The sequence below is a fragment of the Aquarana catesbeiana genome, linkage group LG06 (assembly GCF_042186555.1).
Source record: "Aquarana catesbeiana isolate 2022-GZ linkage group LG06, ASM4218655v1, whole genome shotgun sequence".
NCBI lineage: Eukaryota > Metazoa > Chordata > Amphibia > Anura > Ranidae > Aquarana > Aquarana catesbeiana.
The window spans coordinates 411,655,461-411,681,296 of record NC_133329.1 but is presented as its reverse complement, the minus strand read 5'-3'; the positions used below and the strand labels follow the sequence as shown (position 1 = coordinate 411,681,296).

General features: G+C 43.7%; 1 protein-coding gene across 1 annotated transcript in view; it reads right to left on the bottom strand.

The window, feature by feature from the left end:
* Window positions 1-1,881: 1,881 nt before the first annotated feature.
* The window catches only part of LOC141147284 (uncharacterized), a 50,275-nt gene continuing 26,320 nt past the window's right edge, over window positions 1,882-25,836 (bottom strand). Inside the window, exons 10-17 of the mRNA XM_073634493.1 lie at window positions 23,979-24,077; window positions 21,763-21,816; window positions 20,449-20,538; window positions 17,479-17,532; window positions 15,461-15,505; window positions 14,634-14,729; window positions 3,445-3,606; window positions 1,882-2,877 (exon numbers count right to left, since the gene is read on the bottom strand). Of these exons, the coding sequence (XP_073490594.1) occupies window positions 2,747-2,877; window positions 3,445-3,606; window positions 14,634-14,729; window positions 15,461-15,505; window positions 17,479-17,532; window positions 20,449-20,538; window positions 21,763-21,816; window positions 23,979-24,077 (731 nt within the window). The 3' untranslated portion in view covers window positions 1,882-2,746. The remainder of the gene's footprint in view (window positions 2,878-3,444; window positions 3,607-14,633; window positions 14,730-15,460; window positions 15,506-17,478; window positions 17,533-20,448; window positions 20,539-21,762; window positions 21,817-23,978; window positions 24,078-25,836) is intronic.

Below are 25,836 nucleotides of genomic sequence, written 5' to 3'. Positions count from 1 at the left end.
TTTAGAAGTCCTTCTGTTTATAGTCCATATAAAAAGATTATAGCAATGTAGGTTGTGTAACCATAAAATGTCCATCCACAAATAGAAGCCTCCACAAGGGGATTAGAAGCAAAATCCAGCAGGAGCTCCAGAGTATAAAAGAGAAGAGAGGAGCCTCTAAGTGTAGCAATATGTTGCTAAATGTTGTACCTTCATTAAATGTAACCATATTGCTACACTTCTCTTCTCTTTTATACCCTGTTGTGACATGACGCTACTTGTATATCAAGTCAAAGTTTATTTTAAAATGTTGCTTGTCTTGCAAAACGCTCTCAAACCAAGTTACTCTCAAACCAAGGTTTTACTGTATCTCAAGATATTCTATATAGTAAAACCCGAGCATTACTCTTAAAAAAATATATATATATATTTTTGACATGATAACAAGTAAGTGGAAAAACTTTTTTTTCCTCTCACAGATGCCCTTTTCATATATATGGCTTTTCCTATACAGATTTTCAGATCCGGTATGGAGGCATGGCGTGCAAACGTACTTGTACAGTATACACGTGTGTTCAAGTGTGGACATAGCGCACATATAAATAGTACAAACAATTTGGATTGCCCTTCATTTTAAGTACTTATTCAAATGATTCCTCTTAATATAAATGAATATGGGGGAATTGTGACTTTAAATGAAGCACCATTAAGTGCCTCCATCCCGGTAATAGGTGAGTACAGAAGGGAGAGTGGGACTTTAAGATGAAGCGCTTGGGTAGTGGAGGTAAAAAAGACCATGTTTGAAGATCATCATGAAATGTTTATTGGTTATAATAAATAACAGACAATAAAAAAAGAGTATTCATTTCATATGCGGTAAAGAATGTTCATTTCATACACATATAAGAGGCGTGCACATGGCATAAGCATAGTAAAGAATTACACGTATAACAACACATGATTTGAGTGAGATAGTAAAGCATAATATTGTTAGCAACAACATGCCCGATACCGACAGATGTACCCACATGGTAAATGGGCATTTGCTTAGTAGGAAAAAATGATGTAATTGAGTAAAACAGATCTATAATTCCGTATGAGATGTAACTGGGGCATCAAAACAAAGCTCGACGCGTTTCGTGGATGTTTCTCCACTCACCAGGAGCTGATGCGGCCAAAATTCCTATGGAATGTATATAAAAAATATAATGAACCATGTTGTTGTCCATATAAAAGAGTAAAAAATAATAAATGAACACTTGGTGTGTATAGATGGTTGACTAAACACTGACCAACTCAGGGAGCGAACGCGGTGCGCGGTGGTGGGCGCAGGGTGGGCCAAGAGCGTAAATCTGTCAGTTTCGGGCATGTTGTTGCTAGCAATATTATGCTTTACTATCTCACTTATTTACCATCAAATGTGTTGTTATATGTGTAATTCTTTACTATGCTTATGCCATGTGCACGCCTCTTATATGTGTATGAAATGAACATTCTTTACCGCATATGAAATGAATACTCTTTTTTTATTGTCTGTTATTTATTATAACCAATAAACATTTCATGATGATCTTCAAACATGGTCTATTTTACCTCCACTACCCAAGCACTTCATCTTAAAGTCCCACTCTCCCTTCTGTACTCACTTAATATAAATGACTACGATATATACTGTATGTGCCAAACTAAAACGTTTTGACTTATGTGCATGTGTGTTGTATGATTTCAGAACTTTTGGGTCTTCCTATACATCGCGTCGGTCCTGATTCCAGCCACCTTAGGTCATCAATAAGCTGATCGCCATTTTTGACGCGTTTCTTCGAGATCCTCACAGAGCCAAACACCATAGCCACAAAGTTTTTCTGATCCGGTTGTTTAAATGATCATAGCGGGGGGGGGGGGTCCCTTCAGTACTGATCCATCTGTACAAGTCTTACACATCGGTGTACAGTCATCTATATATATATGTACACATACACTGAAAAAACATTGGCAGTGCAGAAGTGCAGTATTCAGCTGATTGGTGGGTATTTTTTTTCCCCTTTTCCGTCTCCAATGATGCTCATTCTCTGTCCCATGGGGGGTTGTATATGTTCAGACCTCTATTATCTTTTATCATAGATCGTCATTTGTTTAATTTTTTTCCTGAAAGAAATGCCTCTGATGAAAGGATCATTCCTAAAACGCGTCAGTGCGAACTACAGAGGCGACCATCAGTTCTCAACCATTTGTTTTCTATTTTTATTTTATGTCCTAATTGGTGATGTATTCATCTAGTAGTTTTTAATATTACCTCAATAAATTTTGTTAATTTTTTACATATATTTTGACCTCTTTATCAAGTTGTCTTCAATGTCCAATGTTCCTGGGGAAGGGGAGGGGGAGGGGGGGGGTACTCTTTTTTCCTTGTTGAATCTACTTTTGGGGATGTCAGCAACAATTCGGTCTTTTTAGGTGAAACCCCCTTTACAATGGAAGTGAGCAGAACGTTCCAACAGGAAACAGACAGGAATAAAAATGACATGTGATGTCTTTATATACAGTATATGATTCTGTGACATTCAGAGTTCTGATATCCCTGTTGATACAATTCTGGAATTCTTAGACTTTAGAATTGTTTATGATCACTGTGACATCTCACACCATGTCACTTACTAGTTTTGCTGTCTTTGTTCTATCAAAAAAACGAAATAAACCCAGTTACAAAAGAAATACATTTGTAGTACATAAGGGAAGACTGAAACCATCCCCCCCCCCCGGTGGCCGACTATGAGCAGTGCACGCCTGCGTCCTCGCCGTGGTTACAATTGTGCTTCTCCCAGTCAGATTTCGGACAATTCAGAATACTCAACTCATCTCCAGTACACTTCACATCATCCAGCCAAATTTTACCAGAGCCTGCGGAGAGAGAAACCCCCGAAAGTTTAACCAGAGAACCACAAACTCCCAGAAATCAGAGAAACAACGTATCATTAAGAGTAACAACAATCTCTATGTGTAACAACGTTTCACACCGATACAAATACATGTCCTATTATTTATATGGCTGACGTATACCGCAGTGCTGTACAGAGATCACTGAGCCAATCACATCAGTCTCTGTACCAGAGGAGCTTACACTCTAATGTACCATCACAGTTTGCCTTGTTCTGTACCCCAATTAAACACAAATCACTCTGTATCCCAATACAATAAATGTATTATGTCCATCACCTTTTCCACCCCTATATACAGGGTGATTCATAGAGGACCACCATATACATATATAGAGCCCCCCCCATATACATATATAGAGCCCCCCCATATACATATATAGAGCCCCTCTCCCCCCATATACATATATAGAGCGCCCCCATATACATATATAGAGTCCCCCTCCCCCCGCCTCATCATCACTGGCATCAGGAAGGGCATGACGGCAAGAAAAGCCCAGGAGAGCTCAAGGAGACAGCGATCTCTTATTACCTCCACCAGCGGTGTATGTCTCCACGGCCCGGGCGTAGCCCAGCATCCGACAGATGACTTTTCCATCATTAATATCCCATTCATCGTCACAGATCGTTCCCCACTCGTTGCTGCGTTTAAGTTCCACTCGACCTTTACTCCCTCCAATGATCCGCACAAGATCTGGGAAAAGAAAAAAAAGGGAGTTATAATCCTCACCAGCAGGGCGGTGATATCCTCTCCTCTGTACACAGAGGAGACCCTTGGAAACTTTTCTTTTTTCTGCACCTGAAACTTTGGGGTCTATTTATAAAAAAAAATGTATAGCCCTTCGTCCAATGAATCTGCATGTACTGTGCCTTGAAAAAGTACTCATACCCCTTGAAATTACCCACATGTTGTCATGTTACAACCAAAAACATAAATGTATTTTATTGGGATTTTATGTAATAGACCAACACAAAGTGGCACATAATTGTGAATTGGAAGGAAAATGATAAATGATACAAATAAATATGTGAAAAGTGGGGGGGGGGGGCATTTATATTCAGCCCCCTTTACTCTGATACCCCTAACTAAGATCTAGTGGAACCAATTGCCTTTAGAAGTCACCTAATAAGTAAATAGAGTACACCTGTGTGTAATGTAATCTCAGTATAAATACAGCTGTTCTGTGAAGACCCCAGAGGTTTGTTAGAGAACCTCAGTGAACAAACAGCATCATGAAGGCCAAGGAACACACCAGACAGGTCAGGGATAAAGCTGTGGAGAAGTATAAAGCAGGGTTAGGTTATACAAAAATCTCCCAAGCTTTGAACATCTCACGGAGCTCTGTTCAATCCATCATCGGAAAATGGAAAGAGTATGGCACAACCACAAACGTATCAAGACATGGCCGTCCACCTAAACTGACCGGCCGGGCAAGGAGAACATTCATCAGAGAAGCAGCCAAGAGGTCCATGGTAACTCTGGAGGAGCTGCAGAGATCCACAGCTCAGGTGGGAGGATCTGTCCACAGGACAACTATTAGTCGTGTTCTCCACAAATCTGCTCCTTTATGGAGTGACAAGAAGAAAGACATTAGTGGAAGAAAGTCATAAGAAGTCCTGTTTGTAGTTTGTGAGAAGCCATGTGGGGGACACAGCAAACATGTGGAAGAAGGTGCTCTGGTCAGATGATACCAAAATTCAACTTTTTGGCCTAAAAGCAAAACGCTATGTGTGGGGGAAAACTAACACTGCACATCACCCTGAACACACCATCCCCACCGTGAAACATGGTGGTGGCAGCATCATGTTGTGGGAATCCTTTTCTTCAGCAGGGACAGGGAAGCTGGTCACAGTTGATGGGAAGATGGATGGAGACAAATACAGGACAATCTTAGAAGAAAACCTGTTAGCGTCTGCAAAAGACTTGAGACTGGGGCAGAGGTTCACCTTCCAGCAGGACAACGACCCTAAACATACAGCCAGAGCTACAATGGAATGGTTTAGATCAAAGCATATTCATGTGTTAGAATGGCCCAGTCACGGGCAAAGATTTTTGAGAGGGCAAAGATTTTGAGTAGAGAGGCCTTGTCTGCTACAATTACAGTCATAATAAAGGAGGGGAAGGATAGTCTGTGGTGTTCCAATTATAGGCCAATATCACTGCTAAATGCGGATACTAAATTATATGCCAAAGTATTGGCTAGGCGAATGAAGGGGCTGATGAACACATTAGTGCACCCCGATCAGGTAGGATTTACCCCAAGAAGGGAGGGGAGGGATAATGGGGTTAGAACTCTACTCCTACTCCAAAAGATAAAAGAAAAGGGACCCCCAGATCTACTCCTGTTGATAGATGCCGAAAAAGCATTCGACAGGGTAGACTGGGGGTTCATGTTACAGACATTAGACACCATGGGAATGGGTCCGAGAATAAGCAGGTGGATCAAAACGCTTTACAACCATCCCACGGCGTCTATAAAAGTCAACGGATGTCTATCTGCCTCCTTCAAAATGAAAAACGGAACGAGACAGGGCTGCCCCCTGTCCCCCTTGCTTTTCGTTCTATCTTTAGAACCATTGCTTGCAACAATCCGAAGTAATCCCGATATTAGTGGATTTAAGGTAGGGGAAGAGGAGCACAAGCTCAAAGCGTTTGCGGACGATGTATTATTTTATATAACAAAGCCTAGGATTACAATGTCCAACCTATTAAAACTTTTAAGAAAATACGGAGAAATATCAAACTTTAATATAATAAACTTAGTGAAATCGGAAATCTTAAATATAAACATTAGCAAAATAGAAGTAGGGAAGTTGAAAAAGGAATTCCAATTTGCGTGGAAAAAAGAAATAAAGTACCTGGGAATAAAGTTAGCAAATTCGTTGGAGAAGATCTATAAGATAAACTATATCCCCCTATTAGACTAAATTAAAACTGAAAGTATAAGATTAGTAAACAAACCTATATCCTGGATAGGTCGCATCACTGCCATAAAGATGGTTCTCCTCCCAAAAATTACAGATGTTGCCAGTGGCGCTCCCTCAGTTCTATATTAGAAAGCTGAAATCGATATTGACGAACACCATATGGAAGAACAGGAAGCCAAGAATCTCCATCTCAACATTAAAACAGGGAAAAAAAAGGGGGGGGTTTGGCAGTCCCCGACATACAAAATTATTACAAGGCGATAATATTGTCAAGAGTGATAGCGTGGGTTAGAGACAATGAGGAGAAAAGATGGGTAAATATTGAAAAAGAATTTAGTAAAGCACAACTGGGAACTATGCTGTGGAACCCCCCCTAAATATATAATTCTAGACGAAAATACACACATATTGACACGGGTGGCACTTAGATTTTGGGACACAACGTACAAACAGATTAATAAGACATATAATTCACCTTTAATATCACTAAAAGAAAATGATTACTTCGCACCGGGAAAAAAAAGTATTGGGGGAAATTGGATTAAAAATGATAGGGTACAATTAAGGGATATTATTAAAAAGGGGAAGATATTACCATATCTAGAATTAAAACAAAATAAGGAAGCACGGGGGATGGATGAATGGAGATACCTCCAGTTGGGACACTTTGTCAGTAATTTACTCCAGCCAATAAGATCAGGAGACGACCTGACAGGGTTGGAGAGGTTGTGCTTAGCGGATGACACAAAAAGTACGATATCTAAGTTATATAAATTGCTGCTGACGGTGGACGAGGTGGAGGTCCCTCCATATATTAAAAAATGGGAGAGGGAATTGGGGACACAGAAAGATAAAAACACGATAGGGAAAATCTTGGGATTAGCCCATAGTTCGGCAGCAGATGCTAACACAGCGGAAATGAACTACACATGTTTAACTGGGTGGTATGCAACCCCGGATAAAATCAGTAAATTCCAAAGGGGTAAATCAGCGGAATGTTGGCGGGGCTGCAAGGAGGTTGGTACAATGGCTCATCTCTGGTGGGACTGTCCCATAAATAAAAACTATTGGACAAAGATCTTATTTTTCATAAAAGAAATCACTAAAGTAGAAGTGGTGAGAGACCCCTGGGTAGTACAACTACATGGAACAGATAGTGAAGTTAAACAGTATAAAAAAAAAAACCTTAGTGCCACATCTGTTAAAGGCAGCGAAAAGACTCATTTCCAGGAAATGGCAAGCAGCAGAAAGTCCTTTAATATGGGAGTGGATTAATGCAGTGGAAGTAACACACAACTTGGACTGTGAGAGATATAGTAGAGATGAACATAGGGAGTAGGGATGAGCCGAACACCCCCCCTGGTTCGGTTCGCACCAGAACCAGCGAACGGACCGAAAATTTGCACGAACCTTAGAACCCCATTGACGTCTATGGGACTCGAACATTCAAAATCAAAAGTGCTCATTTTAAAGGCTAATTTGCATGGTATTGTCCTAAAAAGGGTTTGGGGACACGGATCCTGCCCCAGGGAAAACTTTTAAAAAGGGCCCTTTTTTCGGGAGCAGTGATTTTAATGATGCTTAAAGTAAAAAAAAAAAAAGTGAAATATTCCTTTAAATATCGTATCGGGTGTCTATAGTATGCCTGTAAAGTGGCGCGTGTTTCCCGTGCTTAGAACAGTCCCTGCACAAAATTACATTTTTAAGGAAAAAAAGTCATTTAAAACTGCTTGCGGCTTTAATGTAATGTCGGGTCCCGGCAATATGGATGAAAAACAGTGAGACAAACGGCATGGGTACGCCCCAGTCCATTACCAGGCCCTTTGGGTCCTGTATGGATATTAAGGGGAACCCCGCACCCAAATTAAAAAAAGGAAAGGTGTGGGGCCCCAAGGCCCTATATACTCTGAACAGCAGTATACAGGCGGTGCAAACAAGACAGGGACTGTAGGTTTGTTGTTAAGTAGAATCTGTTTGTAATTTTGAACTGGTACATTTTGTAAGTGTAGCTCCAGCCAAAAAATCTGTTTTTAAGCTTTTTGGAAAACATAGGGAACGGTTATCACCCCTGTGACATTTGTTTTGCTGTCTGTGCTCCTCTTCAGAAGATTTCACCTCACTTTTTCTCCCAATGACAAATGTTTTTTGAAATTTTGGGGTTTTTAGTGAAACAAGGATTGGTGATAAAGCATCAGTGGAAAGGAGAAAAGTTTTTCCCATATTAACTCTTACAGGAGAGAACTTCCCTTCCTAGGGGTAGATTTCATCTCACTTCCTGTTGTCTCCTTCCGTTTGCAAGTAGAAATCGTTTGTAAGTTGGATGTTTGAAAGTAGGGGCCTGCCCTATATACTCAGCAGAAATTTGGGTCTTAGGTGTTGTTGTAGCCACAACACTGTAAGCCCTCACAGGGCCCTGCTGTGAAATATTAGATCAAGAATTGTAATTACATGCCCCTGTTGAACAGGGCCAGAAAAATTGGGCCTTTGGTGGTGGTGGTGCTGGTGGCACAACACAGGGGCTGAAAAACTGGTGCCACAACACTGCAACCCCTCACAGATACTCTAGTTGGAACGCAGGAACGAGCCCTGCTGCAAAGTATTGCATCAAAAATTGTAATTACATGCTGTTGAACAGGGGCTTAAAAATTGGGCCTTTGGTGGTGGTGGTGGTGCTGGTGGCACAACACTGTCCTCACAGTTAATCTTGGTGGGCGCAGAAATGGGCCCTGCTGTGAAATATTAGATCAAGAATTGTAATTACATGCCCCTGTTGAACAGGGTCTGAAAAATTGGGCCTTAGGCACTGGTGCTGGTGCCACAACACTGCAACCCCTCACAGATACTCTAGTTGGAACGCAGGAACGAGCCCTGCTGCAAAGTATTGCATCAAAAATTGTAATTACATGCCCCTGTTAAACAGGGGCTGAAAAATTGGGCCTTAGGCACTGGTGGCGGCGCCCAGAACCAAAAATGTTCTTACAAGCTATCAGCATGATCATTGAGGAGGAAGAGGATAATTACTCAAGATAGTCACTCAGCATCAGCATAGGCAGTCTTTGAAGGGATCTGAGATTTCAAAAAAAATTATTCGGTTACATCAGCATCAGGTGCTGGGTAGCTGGTGGTGATCCAAGACTGATTCATTTTTTAAGGTCAGTCGATCGACCGAGTCGGTGGACAGACGCACCCTGTGATCGGTTACAAAGCCTCCAGCAGCACTGAATGTGCGTTCTGAAAGAACGCTGGATGCAGGACAGGCCAGTAGCTCAATTGCATACTGTGCAAGCTCTGGCCAGTGATCCATCCTCAAGACCCAGTAACCCAGAGGATTTTCGGTGGGAAAGGTGTCCAAGTCAGATCTTTCCCCTAGGTATTCCTGCACCATGTAAAACAGACACTGCCGATGGTTGCTGGAACCGATCATACCTTGGGGCTGCAGACTAAAAAATTGTCTGAACACATCGGTCAGACGGCCACCTTCTCCACCGCTCCTTCTTTGACTGACCGAAGCCTCAGCAACACGTTGTCCAGAAACAGGAGTTTGTAACCTCCCAGTCTCTGGGAACGCGTTGCACAGACCTTTCTGCAAGGCCTCCCGAAGATGTTTCATCCTCTGCTCCCTCTGCGACGGCAAGATAAGGTCCGCAACCTTACCCTTGTAACGTGGATCAAGGAGGGTTGCCAGCCAGTATTGGTCCTTCTCCTTGATACCACGAATACGAGGATCCTTCCGCAGGCTTTGCAGGATCAGGGAGGCCATGCAGCGTAGGTTTGCTGAGGCATTCGGTCTGGAGTCCTCTGGGTCACTAAGGACGACATGGTCCGCAGCCACCTCCTCCCAGCCACGTACAAGTCCATGTGTTTCTTGGGACTGATCCCTTAAAGACTGCTGCTGATGCTGAGTGCCAGGCTCCACCTCCATACTGACACAATCCTCTTCCTCCTCCTCTTCCTGTGTGATCGGCAGGCACGCAGGAACACTGTCTGGATAAAGGGAGCCTTGAGAGCTAAGGAAGTCCTCCTCTTCCTGCCTCTGTTCTGCCTCAAGTGCCCTGTCCATTATTCCACGCAGCGTGTGCTCCAACAGGTGGACAAGGGGGACAGTGTCACTGATGCATGCACTGTCACTGCTCACCATCCTCGTGGCCTCCTCAAATGGTGACAGGACAGTGAATGCATCCCTGATCATGGCCCACTGGCGTGGGGAAAAAAAACAAGCTCCCCTGACCCTGTCCTGGTGCCATAGTCGCACTGTACTCATTGATGGCCCTCTGCTGCATGTGCAGCCGTTGCAGCATGGCCAACGTTGAGTTCCACCTGGTGGGCATGTCACAGATTATATAGATTCTTGGGCAGGTTAAATTCCTTTTGGAGGTCTGCCAGCCGAGCACTGGCATTATATGACCGGCGGAAATGCACACAGACTTTCCTGGCCTGCCTCAGGACATCCTGTAAGCCCAGGTACCTGCCCAAGAACCGCTGCACCACCAAGTTAAGGACGTAAGCCAAACAGGGCACATGGGTCAGTTGTCCCTGTCGGAGGGCGGAGAGGAGGTTGGTGCCATTGTCGCAAACCACCATTCCTGCCTTAAGTTGGCGTGGCGTCAACCACCTCTGAATCTGCCCCTGCAGAGCTGACAGAACCTCTGCCCCAGTGTGGCTCCTGTCCCCCAAGCACACCAGCTCAAGCACCGCATGGCATCTTTTGGCCTGCGTACTTGCGTAGCCCCTTGAACGCCTACGGAGCACCGCTGGTTCCGAGGACAAAGCACAGGAAGAGGCCATGGAGGAAGAAGAGGAGGGGGAGGAGAGGTGTGTCACAATCATTAGTAGTGGCATTTTGGAGGCGTGGTGGCAAAACAACCTCCAACACTACTGTACCTTGTCCTGCATCCTTCCCAGCTGCCAGCAGAGTCACCCAATGCACGGTGAAACTTAGGTAACGTCCCTGTCCATGCCTGCTGGACCATGAGTCAGCGGTAATATGCACCTTACCGCTGACCGCCCTGTCCAGCGAGGCTTTTACATTGCCTTCCACATGCCAGTAGAGAGCCGGAATAACCTTCCGTGAGAAAAAGTGGCGTTTGGGTACCTGCCACTGAGAAACCGTATATTCCACAAACTCACGGAAGGGGGCAGAGCCTACCAACTGAAAAGGCAGCAGTTGAAGTGCTAGCAATTTTGCCAAGCTAGCATTCAACCGCTGGGCATGTGGATGGCTGGGAGCGAACTTCTTTCGGCAGTGCATCAGCTGGGGCAGTGAAATTTGCCTGGTACAATCTGACGTCGGTGTACCGAAAGCAGATTGCCCACAAGTACTTGGCTGTGACACACCTAATTCTACACCTTCATTTCTCTCAGTGCAGGTCTCAGGTCTCAGAGAGGACTGAAGGTATAGTGGGGTTGGAGATCTCAGCTGATGAGGAGCAAGGAGAGGTCCTCTTTGTTCTTTGGTGTGGGTCTTTTAGATACGCTTGCCAATGAACTACATGGCAGGTCAACATATGTCTGGTCAAGCATGTGATGCCTAAGCGGGAGTTGTTTTGGCCACGCGAGATACGCTTGAGACATATGTTGCAAATAGCAGCAGTGCGATCTGATGCACTCGTCTCAAAAAATGCCCACACCAAAGAACTTTTTGAATAACACGCAGAGACTGCAGCGCCCTGCGCATGCGGAGCTTTGGGGTGTGATGCAGTCAGTGTGCTGCCCTTAGGCTGGCCCCTGGAGGGCATGCTGCCTCTTTGGTGATGTGCCTCCTCCTCCTCCTCCCTCCTATCAGGCACCCACGTTGAGTCAGTGACCTCATCATCCCCTCCCTCCTCATCACTGGAGCAAACCTGGCAGTATGCTGCAGCAGGGGGAGCATGACTGCCAGATTGCTGTCCTTCTTGGGCGCCCCCCTCTGTCAGTGCTCACCACTGCCTTCATCTAGCTCAGTATCATCATCAGAGCCTTCTAAACGCTGGGCATCCTCCTGGAGCATGTACCCAACACTGTGGTCAAACAGTTCGAGGGACTCCTCAGGAGGACATGGTGGGGCTAGGGAAGGAGTCACTGATGCCATTGAGCCGAGGGAAGAGGCCGCGTTGGCAGCTGCTTTGCCAGACAAAGTACCCTGAGCATGGGTGAGAGAGGATGAGGAGGATGAGGAGGATGAGGACGGCTTGGTCATCCACACGACCAAGTCTTCTGCATGTTTCGGCTCAACACGGCCAGCTGCCGAAAAAAAGGCCAAGCGTGTCCCATGGCCACGTGCTGATGAGGATGCACCGTCTCCACGACCAGCACTGTTGCCTCTAGACACAGAGCCTGCTTGCCCTCTTTTATTGGCTTGTGACTGTCTGCCTCTCCTTGTTGGCCTTCCAGACATACTAATGGCCTGTAGCTGCACTAAGCTGGGATATACTGATACTGCAGCTAGCAAAATCCACTGCCTGCCTGTAGTATGAGAACACCACCAACCTTCTACAGGTAGCTTTAGCTGAACACTGTGCAGAGCTCGCAAAAAACTAACTTGTAGCTTATTTAGCTGCCTGCGGTAGTGATAGGATCAGGAAAACACCACCAACCTTCTACAGGTAGCTTTAGCTGAACACTGTGCCGAGGTCGCACTACACTAATTTGTAGTTTTAGCTGAACACTGTGAGGAGGACGCACTACACTAACTTGTAGCTTATTTAGCTGCCTGCGGTAGTGATAGGATCAGGAAAACACCACCAACCTTCTACAGGTAGCTTTAGGTGAACACTGTGCAGAGCTCGCAAAAAACTAACTTGTAGCTTATTTAGCTGCCTGCGGTAGTGATAGAATCAGGAAAACACAACCAACCTTCTACAGGTAGCTTTAGCTGAACACTGTGCAGAGCTCTCACTACACTAACTTGTAGTTTTAGCTGAACACTGTGAGGAGGATGCTCTACATTAACTTGTAGCTTTAGCTGAACACTTTTCAGAGGACGCACTACACTAACTTGTAGTTTTAGGTGAACACTGTGAGGAGGACGCACTACACTAACTTGTAGCTTTAGCTGAACACTGTGCAGATGTCGCACTACACTAACTTGTATCTTTAGCTGAACACTGTGCACTACACTAACTTGTAGTTTTAGGTGAACACTGTGCGGAGGACACACTACACTAACTTGTAACTTTAGCTGAACACTGTGCACTACACTAACTTGTAGTTTTAGGTGAACACTGTGCGGAGGACACACTACACTAACTTGTAACTTTAGCTGAACACTGTGCACTACACTAACTTGTAGTTTTAGGTGAACACTGTGAGGAGGACGCACTACACTAACTGTAAATAGTCTAGCTGCCTGACTGTGGTACTAATGGGATCAAAAGAACACCAGCAATTTTCTTCAGGTAGCTGTAAATACAGTAACAAGACAAGCCTGCCTGTCAGTAGGAAGATAACAGGAACGGATCTAGCTAAACTGAATACAGTGTGTGTATATATATATATATATATATATATATATATATATATATATATATATACAAAACACCTGGGATGCATAAATATACACAATACACTGTAAGTGCAGCTAACTCACTGACTGTCCTGCCTAATCTATCTAACTTAAATCAAAAGACACTGTCTCTCTCTATCTCAACTCCGGAACACACTACACAGGGCCGCCGTGCAGGCGGCCTTATATAATGTGGGGCTTGTATTAAATCCCCTGAGCCATAATTGGCCAAAGCCTCCTTGGCTTTGGCCAATTACGGCTCTCTGTTCAGACGGCGCTGTGATTGGCATGCGGGTCATAGTGCATGCTTGGCAATCATCAGCCAGCAATGCACTGCGATGCCGCAGTGAATTATGGGCCGTGACGCGCCACACGAATTTGGCGCGAATGGCCCATATCGTTCGCAATTCGGCGAACAGACGATGTTCGAGTCAAACATGGGTTCGACTCGAACACGAAGCTCATCCCTAATAGGGAGGAGATTAAAGATAAGTGGGAGCGTTGGAGAGAATTTGAAAAAACATGGAGCTATGCAGAAGAATTGAGAATATAGAACTGTAATAGGGAAAGGTGCTCAAACACACAGGGAAGGGTAGGGGGGGGGGGGGAATAAGAATTGTTTTTTGTAAAAAAAAAAAGGGGGGGGTTTATAATTTTCATAGTTATATTTTTTATGAGGAAAGGAATTTTGTAAAAGCATTGATAAAACGCTAAGATGATGTGAAAATGAGAAGGGACATATATGAACTGTAAAAGGTGACTTAAGTCTCTCAAAGAGTTCGCTGAAGGGGAAAAAAAGAAAAAAAAAAAAAATGGCCCAGTCACAGTCCAGACCCAAATCACATTGAGAATCTGTGGCAAGACTTGAAAATTGCTGTTCACAGACGCTCTCCATCCAATCTGACAGAGCTTGAGATATTTTACAAAGAAGAATGGGCAGAAATGTCCCTCTCTAGATGTGCAAAGCTGGTAGAGACATCCCCAAAAAGACTTGTAGAGAAAGGGGGTTCTACAAAGTATTGACTCCGGGGGGCGCCATACAAATGCCCTCCCCCTCACTTTTCACATATTTATTTGTATCATTTATCATTTTCCTTCCACTTCACAATTATGTGCCACTTTGTGTTGGTCTATCACATAAAATCCCAATAAAATACATTTATGTTTTTGGTTGTAACATGACAAAATGTGGGAAAATTCAAGGGGTATGAATACTTTTTCGAGGCACTGTACCAGACCTTCCATACACTCCGTTTGGTTGCTCAAGTTCAGTTTCTGGTCCAACTGTCCTGGTTCCTGGCATTTGGTCTTACCTGAAGGTCCAGCACCCTTCTCCCCAGGCTCCCCCTTTGGCCCTGGAGGACCAGGGGGTCCACTGGCTCCCTTGCTTCCCGGAGCTCCATTGGTCCCTGCAAAATGACAGTCAGTGGATGATGATGAGGTTGCAGTGGATGAAGACACAACGATTGATCACAACCAATCAAACCGATCAAACTACGTCGAGCCAAAACTTTTTCTCTTAGTTTTAAATGGAATGGGGGGATAAGAACCCCTTTTGGGTTCTTTCTTCTATCTGTAGCTCCATTAGGACCCGTTCACATCACAATGTTGTGGCGGAAAGGCGCAATTCCCGTACCGCGCGGGGATGCTCTGTCCTAAAGCACGCGGTTGCCAGAAATTCCTAATGTCACCCCAAAAAAATCTAACAAATACGGCGTGTTTGCACCCACCAAACCCATGAGATTTGGTTGAACTTGATTTTTAAAAGTTGGCGCCTGCCATATTTTTGCACATTCCCAATTAAACAAATAGGCTGTCAAAAACAGAATGCGCAAAAACGTCCGCATTCTAGTTGGAACCAGGCATTACAGAGACTTCTGCTCTGCTGATGGGAAGGAAGTGTGTGTGTGTGGGGGGGGCTCTTGAAAATGAGTAGGGGTGGGATGACTAAATAAATCTCTCTAACGGAACAAGCAGTAAAAAAACGACAGGAGATCTAATCCGACCCCATTCCATCCGAGACTAGGGAGAACGTTTTTGGCTTGACGTGCACCTCAGGATTCCTCCTTTTCTGGTGGGATTTGAGGACAGATATTTGAGTCACCAATCAGATGGACTCATACAGAGCGTGCGGACTCACCTGCCAGTCCGCGGTCACCTTTCTGCCCCGCGTCTCCCTTCGTTCCTGGAAGAGAAATCGTGAGAAATTTACAGAACTCTTATCCCGAGGATTTCACTGCAGATGATGGACAGAATCTCCGGCCTGTTCCCGGAGATGGAATACGGTCACACAGCGTCACAGGATCCCAGAGATGTTTATAGCAAAATATTTCAGATGATAATAATAATAATATAAATAAATACATAAAAAAAGCAAAATAAAAATAATAATAGCTATAGCTATTATTATTAATATAATAATCATAAAAAAATAAAATAATTATAATAAAAAAGAAATTGAAATAATAATAATAATATTAATAATAATAATAATATAAAAAATATATATAAATACAATAAATACATTTAAAAACAAAATAAAAATCAAAATAAAAAAATTAATAGCTATACTAATATTAAAAAAGAAATAGATATAATAATAAAAAAATTAAATAACAACAATTATAATTAAACAAGAAATTGAAATAATAATAATAATATAAAAAATGTAATGAAAATAAAATATAATAGTAATGAAAAAATAATAATTATAATAACAATAATAATACAAAATAAAATAATACTAATAATAATAATTATTATTATTATAAAAAAGAAATTGATATAATATTATTATTATTTCAATTTTGTTATTATTATAATAATAATAATTTGTATTTATTTTGTATGTATTTCTTTTATATTATTATTATTATTCTTATTAACAATAATAATATAAAAGAAATAACAGAAATACAGAATAAAAAAAAAATAAAAAAAGAGGGATGCCTGATCTATGGGGACACTCTGATAGGGATACCTGATCTATGGGGACACTCTGATAGGGATGCCTGATCTATGAAGACACTCTGATGGGGAGGCCTGATCAGGGCCGTCTTTAATATTGATTGGACCCTGGGCAAAAATGTTCTTGCCCCCCCCCCCCCATGCAGTTTTGCTCTTCACCTGCTCTGAAACATACAATAAAAAGCAGCTGGACTTAAAATCAGTTTACTGTAAAAGATCAGGCAGCGATTGCGATTGGTTGCCAGAGGTTATAGCATATCATTACTGCTTACTGACTGGTTGCTAGAGGTTACAACACACATTAAGGCTCACTGATTAGTTGCTAGAGGTTACAGCATATGATTTCTGTTTGTTGATTGGTTGCTAGAGATTACTGTACAGTAATACTGTTCACTGATTGGTTGTTATAGGTTACAGCACATCCTCCTCATTGCAGGGGGGCATGATATACATATGAATGCTGCCTTTATTTACATATCAATGCCGCCGGCCTCAGCTATTTACGTATGAATGCAGCTGCTATTTACTTATGAATGCTGCCATTGTTTACATATGAAAGACAGTTATTTACATGTAAACACAGGGTCTGCAGGTGAGTCATCTGTACACAACAATAGGGCAGAGCTGGGCAGCATTAGTAGCAGCACTTCACACTGAGATATCAGGACACAGCAAGGGACTAAAATTTTAAGGGACAAGGGTATTTAAACTGGGATAGTTGGCAAGTATGAGGCAGCTGCTTTGGGCCCCACAACAATGACAGGGCCCAGGGCAGCTGCCCCTTTTGCCCTGCCTTAAAGACGGCCCTGGGCCTAATCTATGGGGGCACTTTGATGGGCATGCCTGATCTATGGGGGCACTTTGATGGGCATGCCTGATCTATGGGGGCACTCTGATGGGGAGGCCTGATCTTTGGGGGCACTCTGATGGGGAGGCCTGATCTATGGGGGCACTCTGATGGGCATGCCTGCTCCATGGGGGCATTTTGATGGGGATGCCTGATCTATAGGGGCACTTTGATGGGGACACCTGCTTTATGGGGACACCTGATGTAAAGGGGCACTCTTATGGGGACAACTGATATAAAGGGGCAATCTGATGGGGGATATAGACTGTTGAAACGCTATGGAAATTTTGATTAAATACCCCTGATCTAGTGTTCCGTATGGGTATATATAATTTAAAGTGTACCTGTGTCTCCTTTCTGGCCCTTCTGTCCGATGGCTCCGGGTATTCCGGGGGGACCTGTGTTGGAGTAAAGCAGGTAAAGGTCACCTTACATGACTCATTGGGGTTAAATCACTAAAACTGGAGAGTGCAAAATCTGGTGCAGCTTCTAACGTCAGCTTGTTCACTTAAGCTTTGACAATAAAACCTGGAAGCCGATTGATTTCTATGCAGATCTGCCCCAGATTTTGCACTCTCTAGTTTTAGTAAATCTTCCCCATTGTGTTGTAGCTCTGCATCGTGTTTATCATTGTGTCCTCATAGTATCATTACTTTATGGATATGGGACTGACCCAGCACCTCTATAGCTCCTGTATGTAATGATGAGCTTCACCAAGGTGCAATTTATAGCCAGGTTGTCATTTGGACACAATTTGTATCCAAGTCCAATATACAACGATGCAATTATAATATGGCGATTGGTCACCTTTATCCAGTAACTGAACAGGTTTATGATGGGATAAAGCCGAGAAGGTCCATGTCTAGTATCAGTTGGTCACATTCATCAAGGTTGCCCATACCATTATGGATCCCCCACCAGGTTGGCAACAGCCATGTGGCTCCATTCACAAATTTTTAACACCTCACTGGACTCAACCGAAAATAACTTAAAAATATATATATATCCTTATCCTAATGTGTGACTTGAGCTGTTTTGAGCTGTGAAGGTTCTCCAGGTCATGGTATATCTAGAAGTAGTTGCTCACATTCAAGCCCAACATTTATATCCACAGGTAACACCAACACCTTCATCCAGTTACTAATGAAAGACAGGCAATGGCATTGGTGATACTTGTGTGGATATAAATGTTGGGGTATCTTCCAGACTTCATCAGAACTGAAGAAGTGTCTTGGAGAAGCAGAGCAAGGTGCTACCTATAGGCAAGGTAAGCATCGGCCTAGAATGCACATCAGTCGGGGGTGCCGCGCTGGCGTGCCGCTGGTGTGTTAAGCAAGTGCGCCTGCGCTGTTTGTCTTCCGGGTCTTCTGGCCAGGTCCAGAGGCACAGGTGCGGGCCCAGGGCCTGCGGACTATGGCTGGGGAGAGGAAGCAAGCCGGTGCCGCCCCTATTTGTCTTTAGGCCGGGTCCAGAGACGCCGGTGTGGGCCTGCAGACCATGGCTGAACAAATAGGTGGAGAGGCGCTGCAAAAATCTCCACCCCGCCACCTCCACCATATACATGGGCAGGGTAAAGGGGTAGGGGTAGGGGTAAGGGGTGGAGCCAAGGGGGGCGGCAAAATGAGGTTTCGCCGCCCCCCTTGGCTCCACCCCTTACCCCTACCCCTTTAGCCCTGTGGAGAAGCTACAAGACATCTTCAACATTGCAGAACAAGCCCAGTTGAATCTGATCAACTAATACTAGATCTTCCATGACCTGGAGAAGCTTCATAGATCAAGACAACTCAGGTCACACTTTAGGATAAGGATGTTTAAAAAAAAAAAAGTTATCTTCAGTTGAGTCCAATGAGATTTAAAAAATTACAGTCACATGGCTGAAATAAAGCTACTTACACTAATGTTAATGCTTTGTGAGTAGACCCTCACGGCTGTTGCCAACCTCGTGGAGGGTCCATATTTATTTTTTTTAATCTGTGTCCTCCATGCCAAGCAGCCTAGCCCGTCTTGTGCCTCGGTGTCCCTGTGCCTCCTGTGCCCCATGTCTTAAACTGCACTCCATGTTTGCACCCCGAGTCTCCAAGTGCACCCTGTGAATCACGTGTTTCTGAGGACACCCTGTGCAACCCATGTCTCCAAATGCACTCCTGGACACCTCCATGACTACTGTGTCTCTGTGCAGCCTCTGGTACTACCCGCAGTTGTCTGGCCTGCTTTGCTCCCCCACCAGTACCCTCTACCACATCTCTACCTCCAGGCAGGGCTTTTTTTCCTCAGAGAATAGGTGCAGGAACTCAACCATGCCCGCCACACACACGTACCCCTGACAAATGGCATCAAATAGTAGCTCTTCCCTCTGCATACAACCCCCCCCTCCACTGCCCTGATCTTCTCCCCCCTCCTTAAAAGCTCCACCATCTGCCATATTTCTTACCTTTGTTGCAATATTAAGCTGAAGCACCTATCCGGCTGTAGTACCTTCCAGCATACTATACTACAGTCACTTGCAAGGGAGATCAATGCAGAAGGAGCATCAACAACTGGTCACCAGGGAAAAATGGAGACCACAGAGGCTGCAGCCTACCACGCACCCTCTCCTGCCCATGACTGCACTGAACCCTGGTTGTTTGTTCTGTATCTCCCTTGTCCCTGTCCGGCACTCAGTGGGATCTGTGCAGGAAATCTGACCTGTGGGAGCTACTGGGAGATAAGCTATCACTTGTAAACGCAGAAGCTGGACTTCAGTGTTACCAAGTGATAGTGGTGAACAGAGAGCAGAAGACTTGAGACTGAGTTCCCCCTAGTTCCTGCTGAAAAAAAGGCCTGCCTCCAGGTACCCTTCCACATTCACCAGGACTATCCTTTCTCTGTGGCCATGGACTGCTGTGCATGACTTGCAATTACACTGGAAAAACCCTGCTGAAGGGGGCGCTCTTGGACCTCCAAGATGCTTTTTTGGATTGTCCTCCTTACTTTTATTGGAATAAAGTTCTATCTGGACCTCTTAGCAGTGGTGTGGCCCTTCGATATAAATTTTTGTTACTATGCACATCGATCAGCTCTGAAGAAGGAGCTCTAAATGCCTGAAACATGTTGGGTTATTGTTCGCGCTTCAGTAAAATCTCCTACATAATTAAAGATACGATATCAGGGCTTCTACGGGTTTTGTCCCTCAATGGAGAGCAAAGTGCTCAGGATTTCACTTTCTGTCTTATCTTATGTCTATAGATAGATTTAGACATCGGATTACAGCTCCCCCAACACATAAAAATTATAATCTGCCCATTCTGGACCCTTGTCCATGAGATCCTCCTTACCTGACTGCCCATTACTGCCGCTGTCTCCTTTGCTTCCTTTCTCTCCTCGTGGGCCCTGGGGACCGGAGAATCCAGGGGCCCCCATACTTCCTGTAATACAAGGAGGATGATAACATTGTTGCAGTATAGCAATAAAAAAGTGTTTCTGCCTCATAGGGTTTTGTTCTCATCTCTGCACCTCTCCTTTACATTCAGTGGGGTGATTCATTGTTTTCAGTCCTCTCCTGTCTATAACTCCAAATACAATGCAGGTCCCAGCTAAGAATTCTAGAACATTCTCTTATATGGAGCAGATAGGACAAGCATAATGTGTAGTAGTGATCAGAGATCCAATCCACGAGGCATGAAGATGGAGATCTCAAAGAGGATTTGACAGAAACAATTCTATTGCTCTTTAATTGATCATTTAAAGGGTAACTCCACCCAGAACTGGCATTATATTGTGTGCTAGAGAACTAAACTATCTGATGGTTTCTTTTATTGTTTAGGGACTTCATTTGTCTCACCTCTGAGTTCCCGGGTCTGTACATCTGCTGTGCCCATTATGAGGGGTTCGCACCATCCCTGTGCTGAGTTCCCGGGTCTGTACACCTGCTGTGCCCATTATGAGGGGTTCCCACCATCCCTGTGCTGAGTTCCCGGGTCTGTACACCCGCTGTGCCCATTATGAGGGGTTCCCACCATCCCTGTGCTGAGTTCCCGGGTCTGTACACCCGCTGTGCCCATTATGAGGGGTTCCCACCATCCCTGTGCTGAGTTCCCGGGTCTGTACACCCTCTGTGCCCATTATGAGGGGTTCTCACCATCCCTGTGCTGAGTTCCCAGGTCTGTACACCCGCTGTGCCCATTATGAGGGGTTCCCACCATCCCTGTGCTGAGTTCCCGGGTCTGTACACCCGCTGTGCCCATTATGAGGGGTTCCCACCATCCCTGTGCTGAGTTCCCGGGTCTGTACACCCGCTGTGCCCATTATGAGGGGTTCCCACCATCCCTGTGCTGAGTTCCCGGGTCTGTACACCCGCTGTGCCCATTATGAGGGGTTCCCACCATCCCTGTGTTGAGTTCCCAGGACATACATATGGAGATGGGAATACCAAATTCCTCAGATGGACAGGAACAGAGCGGGGAATTGGCAGGGAGATCTCTTCTGTTGGAGCGCACAAAAGCCTAAAGTTTCACTTTAGGATGGACGGACCTTTTCAGTAATAAAAAATACAGCAAAACAATCATTATGCAACAAGGATAAAGACAGACCACCATCTTTATCACCATGTCATGGTATCCATTACACACACAATAAAAAAATAATGTTACCTTTCACTCCAGGTGGTCCCGACATCCCCTGTATCCCCTGCTTACCAGGCACCCCTGCAGAACACACAATAATATTTATATCAGAGGAGATAATCTCCAATGCAACATAAAATGTCCTTATTGTCAACTCAACCACTCCCCTCCCCCAGCAGTACTTTGTTTTCACCACAAGATGTCCTCAGTCTTCTGCACTGAATTACATCCAGCATCATTCAACTCACTTCCTGGTCATGGACCCGCCCCCCAGCCTATGAATAGACAGTGAAGGAGCACTGTGAGGAGCCCATCACGCTGTCACTCTGCTCTCTCCTTCTATCAGCGTGTTCCTAGTCGGTACATTAACTGATCTGCTTCTTAAAAAGAAAATACATTTAAAATACATCTAACTATGTCATCCTGTTCCTGTTGAAAGCAGTACGGCAGGTAAGGCTTAATGCTGGGCTGTCCCCTGCCCAGAGACCTCCACAACCCCCTTACAGGAGACCCTTGCTCTCATCAATATGGGCGCAAGGTGGTTTGCAAGGGGGAAGGTCCCACCTGACAAGTCACCCACCTTCGTCAACCACCACTGACCATGCCCCCTCTTCTTCATCATCCACTCACCTTCATCGACCACCATCGACCACCCTCCCCCTTATTCATCATTCACCCACCATCATCAACCACCACTGACCATGCCCCCCTCTTCTTCATTATCTACTCTCCTTCATCAGCCACCCCACCACTGACCACCATCCCTTTTCTCATCATTCACACTCTTTCATCGACCACCACTGACCATGCCCCCCTCTTCTTCATCATCCACCTGCTTTCATTGGTCATCACTGATCATCCCCCTTTTCTTCATCATCCAAATGTATTCATCAGTCACCACTGACCACCCCCCTTTTGCATCTTCCACCTGCCTTTATCAGCCACCACCTACCACCCTCCCTTCAACATTTACCTACCTTCATCAACCACCGTGTTCCCTTCTTCATCATCCACCCACCCTTATCGACCACCACAACTGACCATGACCCCTCTTCTTCATCATCCACCTGCCTTCATCGACCACCACTGACCACACCTTTTTCTTCATCAACCACCATACCCCCCTCTTATTTATTATCCACCTGCCTTCATCAGCCACCACTGACCACCCTACCTTTCTTTATTTATCCACCTTCATCGGCCACCATGCTCCCTTCTTCTTCATTATCCTCCCACCTTCATCAGCCACAATTGACCACTCACCTTTTCCATCATCCACCCTCTTTCATCGACCACCACTGACCATGTCCCCCTCTTTTTCATCATCCACCTGCCTTCATTAGTCGCCACCGAGCACCCCCCCCTTCTTCATTGTCCACCCACTTTTATCGACCACCACTGACCATCCTCTCCTTCTTTATCATCCACCTACCTTCATCAACCACCACTGACCCCCCTCTTCATCATTCCCCACCTTCATCAACCATCACCGACCATGTCCCTCTTCTTCATCGTCCACCACTGACCATCCTTTCCTTCTTTATCATCCATCCATCTTCATCAACCACCACTGACCCCCCCTCATCATACCCCCACCTTCATCAACCATCACCGACCATGTCCCTCTTCTTCATCGTCCACCTATCTTCATTGATCACCACTGACCATCCTCTCCTTTCTTCATCATTTACCCACCTTCAATGACCAAAACTGACCATGCCCCCCTCTTTATCATTCCCTCACCTTCATCAACCACCACCGACCATGTCCCTCCCCCTCTTCATCATTTACCCACCCCTTCATTGACCACTCCTCTCCCATTACCCTGGGAAATCTCCAGCATGGACAATTTAAAAAGTTCCCAGGTTTGCTAGTGCGGTCCATCAGAGTTTGTCCTGCCCAATTGCTAAACATTGACACATTGAGGTCTATGGATACTCCACTATCTCTGCGTCATTGTAGGCGTTCTCAGATGCCTCACCTTTCCCACCATTCCCCATCGATCAGGTAGATTTTCCCCCCTCTTTTTCCCCAGGTAAAGCCCAAACCTTTGTAATAAATGTTTGCATTGGATGGAGTGGGAATGGTTAGAACTTCTGTCATTGTTTTTCGTTTTGGCGCCTAACTGTGGGGGTGGGGATTTGTTTTGCTGTCTTCTGGATGAACGTCAATCAAAGTACATTGAGTGGAGAGGATAATTGTTTTTTCTCCCCATAACAAAACTTCCATATATCAAATCTCACCATGTGTGCCATCTGCGCCATTCCGGCCTGGAGGTCCCGCAATTCCAGGTGAGCCCGGCGATCCATCAGCTCCCCTCTCTCCCTTCTGTCCAGGAATACCTGAAATCAATCAATTCATCAACCAATTAGACACACGCAGAATGGAATCATTCCTTTTGTTTTGATTCATTATTTAAATAATTTTGTTTAGTTAAATTTGTTAAATTCATTTTTGGGGAAATCACTTTGTATATTTATTTTCGAATTCTATTAGAATTTTCCAAATTTGTTTAAATTGAATTAAATAGAATTAAAATAAATTATACCATATTGTTTTTTTTTCTATTCTACTCTTTTCTATTCCATTCTATTCTTTTATTTTGTATTCTTTTCTATTCTATTCTAATTCAAATTTATTTTGGAAAACGGTTATATTTTTTCTATTTTATTCTATTATATTGTTTTTTATATTATATTGTTTTTTTTTTTTCTATTCTATTCTTTTCTTTTCCATTCTATTCCTTTATCTTCTGTTCTTTTCTATTCAAATTTGAATTTATTCAATCCAAAATTAGACTTTCAGAAGATGGTTATATTCTATCTATTTTTATTCTATTTTATTGTTTTTTTCTATTTTATTACATTTTTTTTCTATTCTAATCTTTTCTATTTGAATTCTAATTTATTCTGTTCAAAATTTGGGTTTTGGAAGATGGTTATATTATTTCTATTTTATTCTATTTTATAGTTTTTTCTATTTTATTCTATTATTTTATTTTCTATTTTATTATCTTCTGTTATATTATGTTTTTCTCTTTTCTATTCTATTCGAATTCTAATTTATTCTATTTGTATTTCGGAAGATGGATATATTCTTCCTATTTTTTCTATTCTATTTTATTCTAATGTTTTTTTCTATTCTATTCTGTTCCACTCTATTCTTTTAATTTCTATTCTATTTAATTCTCTTCTTTTATTTTCTATTCGGTTAAACTCTATTCTATTCTATTTCTTTATTTTCTATTCTATTTTATTCTATATTTTTTTTCAAATTCGATTTTGAATTCAATTTTGGCCGAATTTCGTTTTGTTATTTTGAATTTACTTAAATTCATTACTATGGTAATTCAGGAATTTGGATATATCAGAATTTCCGAACAGCAAAAAACGAATCCAGGAATTCCGGGAACTAAACGGAACCGCCCATGTCTACAACCAATCAATAATTCAGTCAACTACACATAAGAATTGATTTGTTTTGCACGATTGAACTCCCTAAAGGTTGAATCTGAGGGGGTTAAATTTCACTCAAGCCACTCAACGCAGAAGTGTGATTGGCTCCTCGGTGTTCTCTGTATTTGTGATTTATTTTTTCCTTTTTGTATTTTTGGTGGGTTCTTTTTTTTGTATACTGGTGCTTCATAGGTTTTGTTCTTCCCTTTTTCTCCCCTTAAAAAACATAAAATATTGAAAGTAAATGAGGGCCTATTTTTGGTCCAGGATTGGTGAAAGGGGCTCCCATAACCCTCAGGTATCTTTTGAATCCCATTGTACACGTAACCTGTTACCGCCCGTGACACATATATGTGCATCAGCAAAGGGGTGGGATCGGCTCCCTGTCATGTGATCACTGTGATAGCCAATCGTTCCTCGAGACCCTATTAAAAGGGACCCCCGGGGCTGATTGACCTTAGAGGAACCCCCATCACCAGAGCATTTGTTTTAACAACAAAGTTCCTATAAGATTCTATGTACAATTCTTGTACTTTATTCATGTTTCCAGTAAAATCCTTCCCTTGTGTAGGCATCCAAAAGTCCTGAGACCGCTGCTGGGTGCCGCCATCTTGGATGCGATGTCAGCAGACTCGGGGGCTGTCAC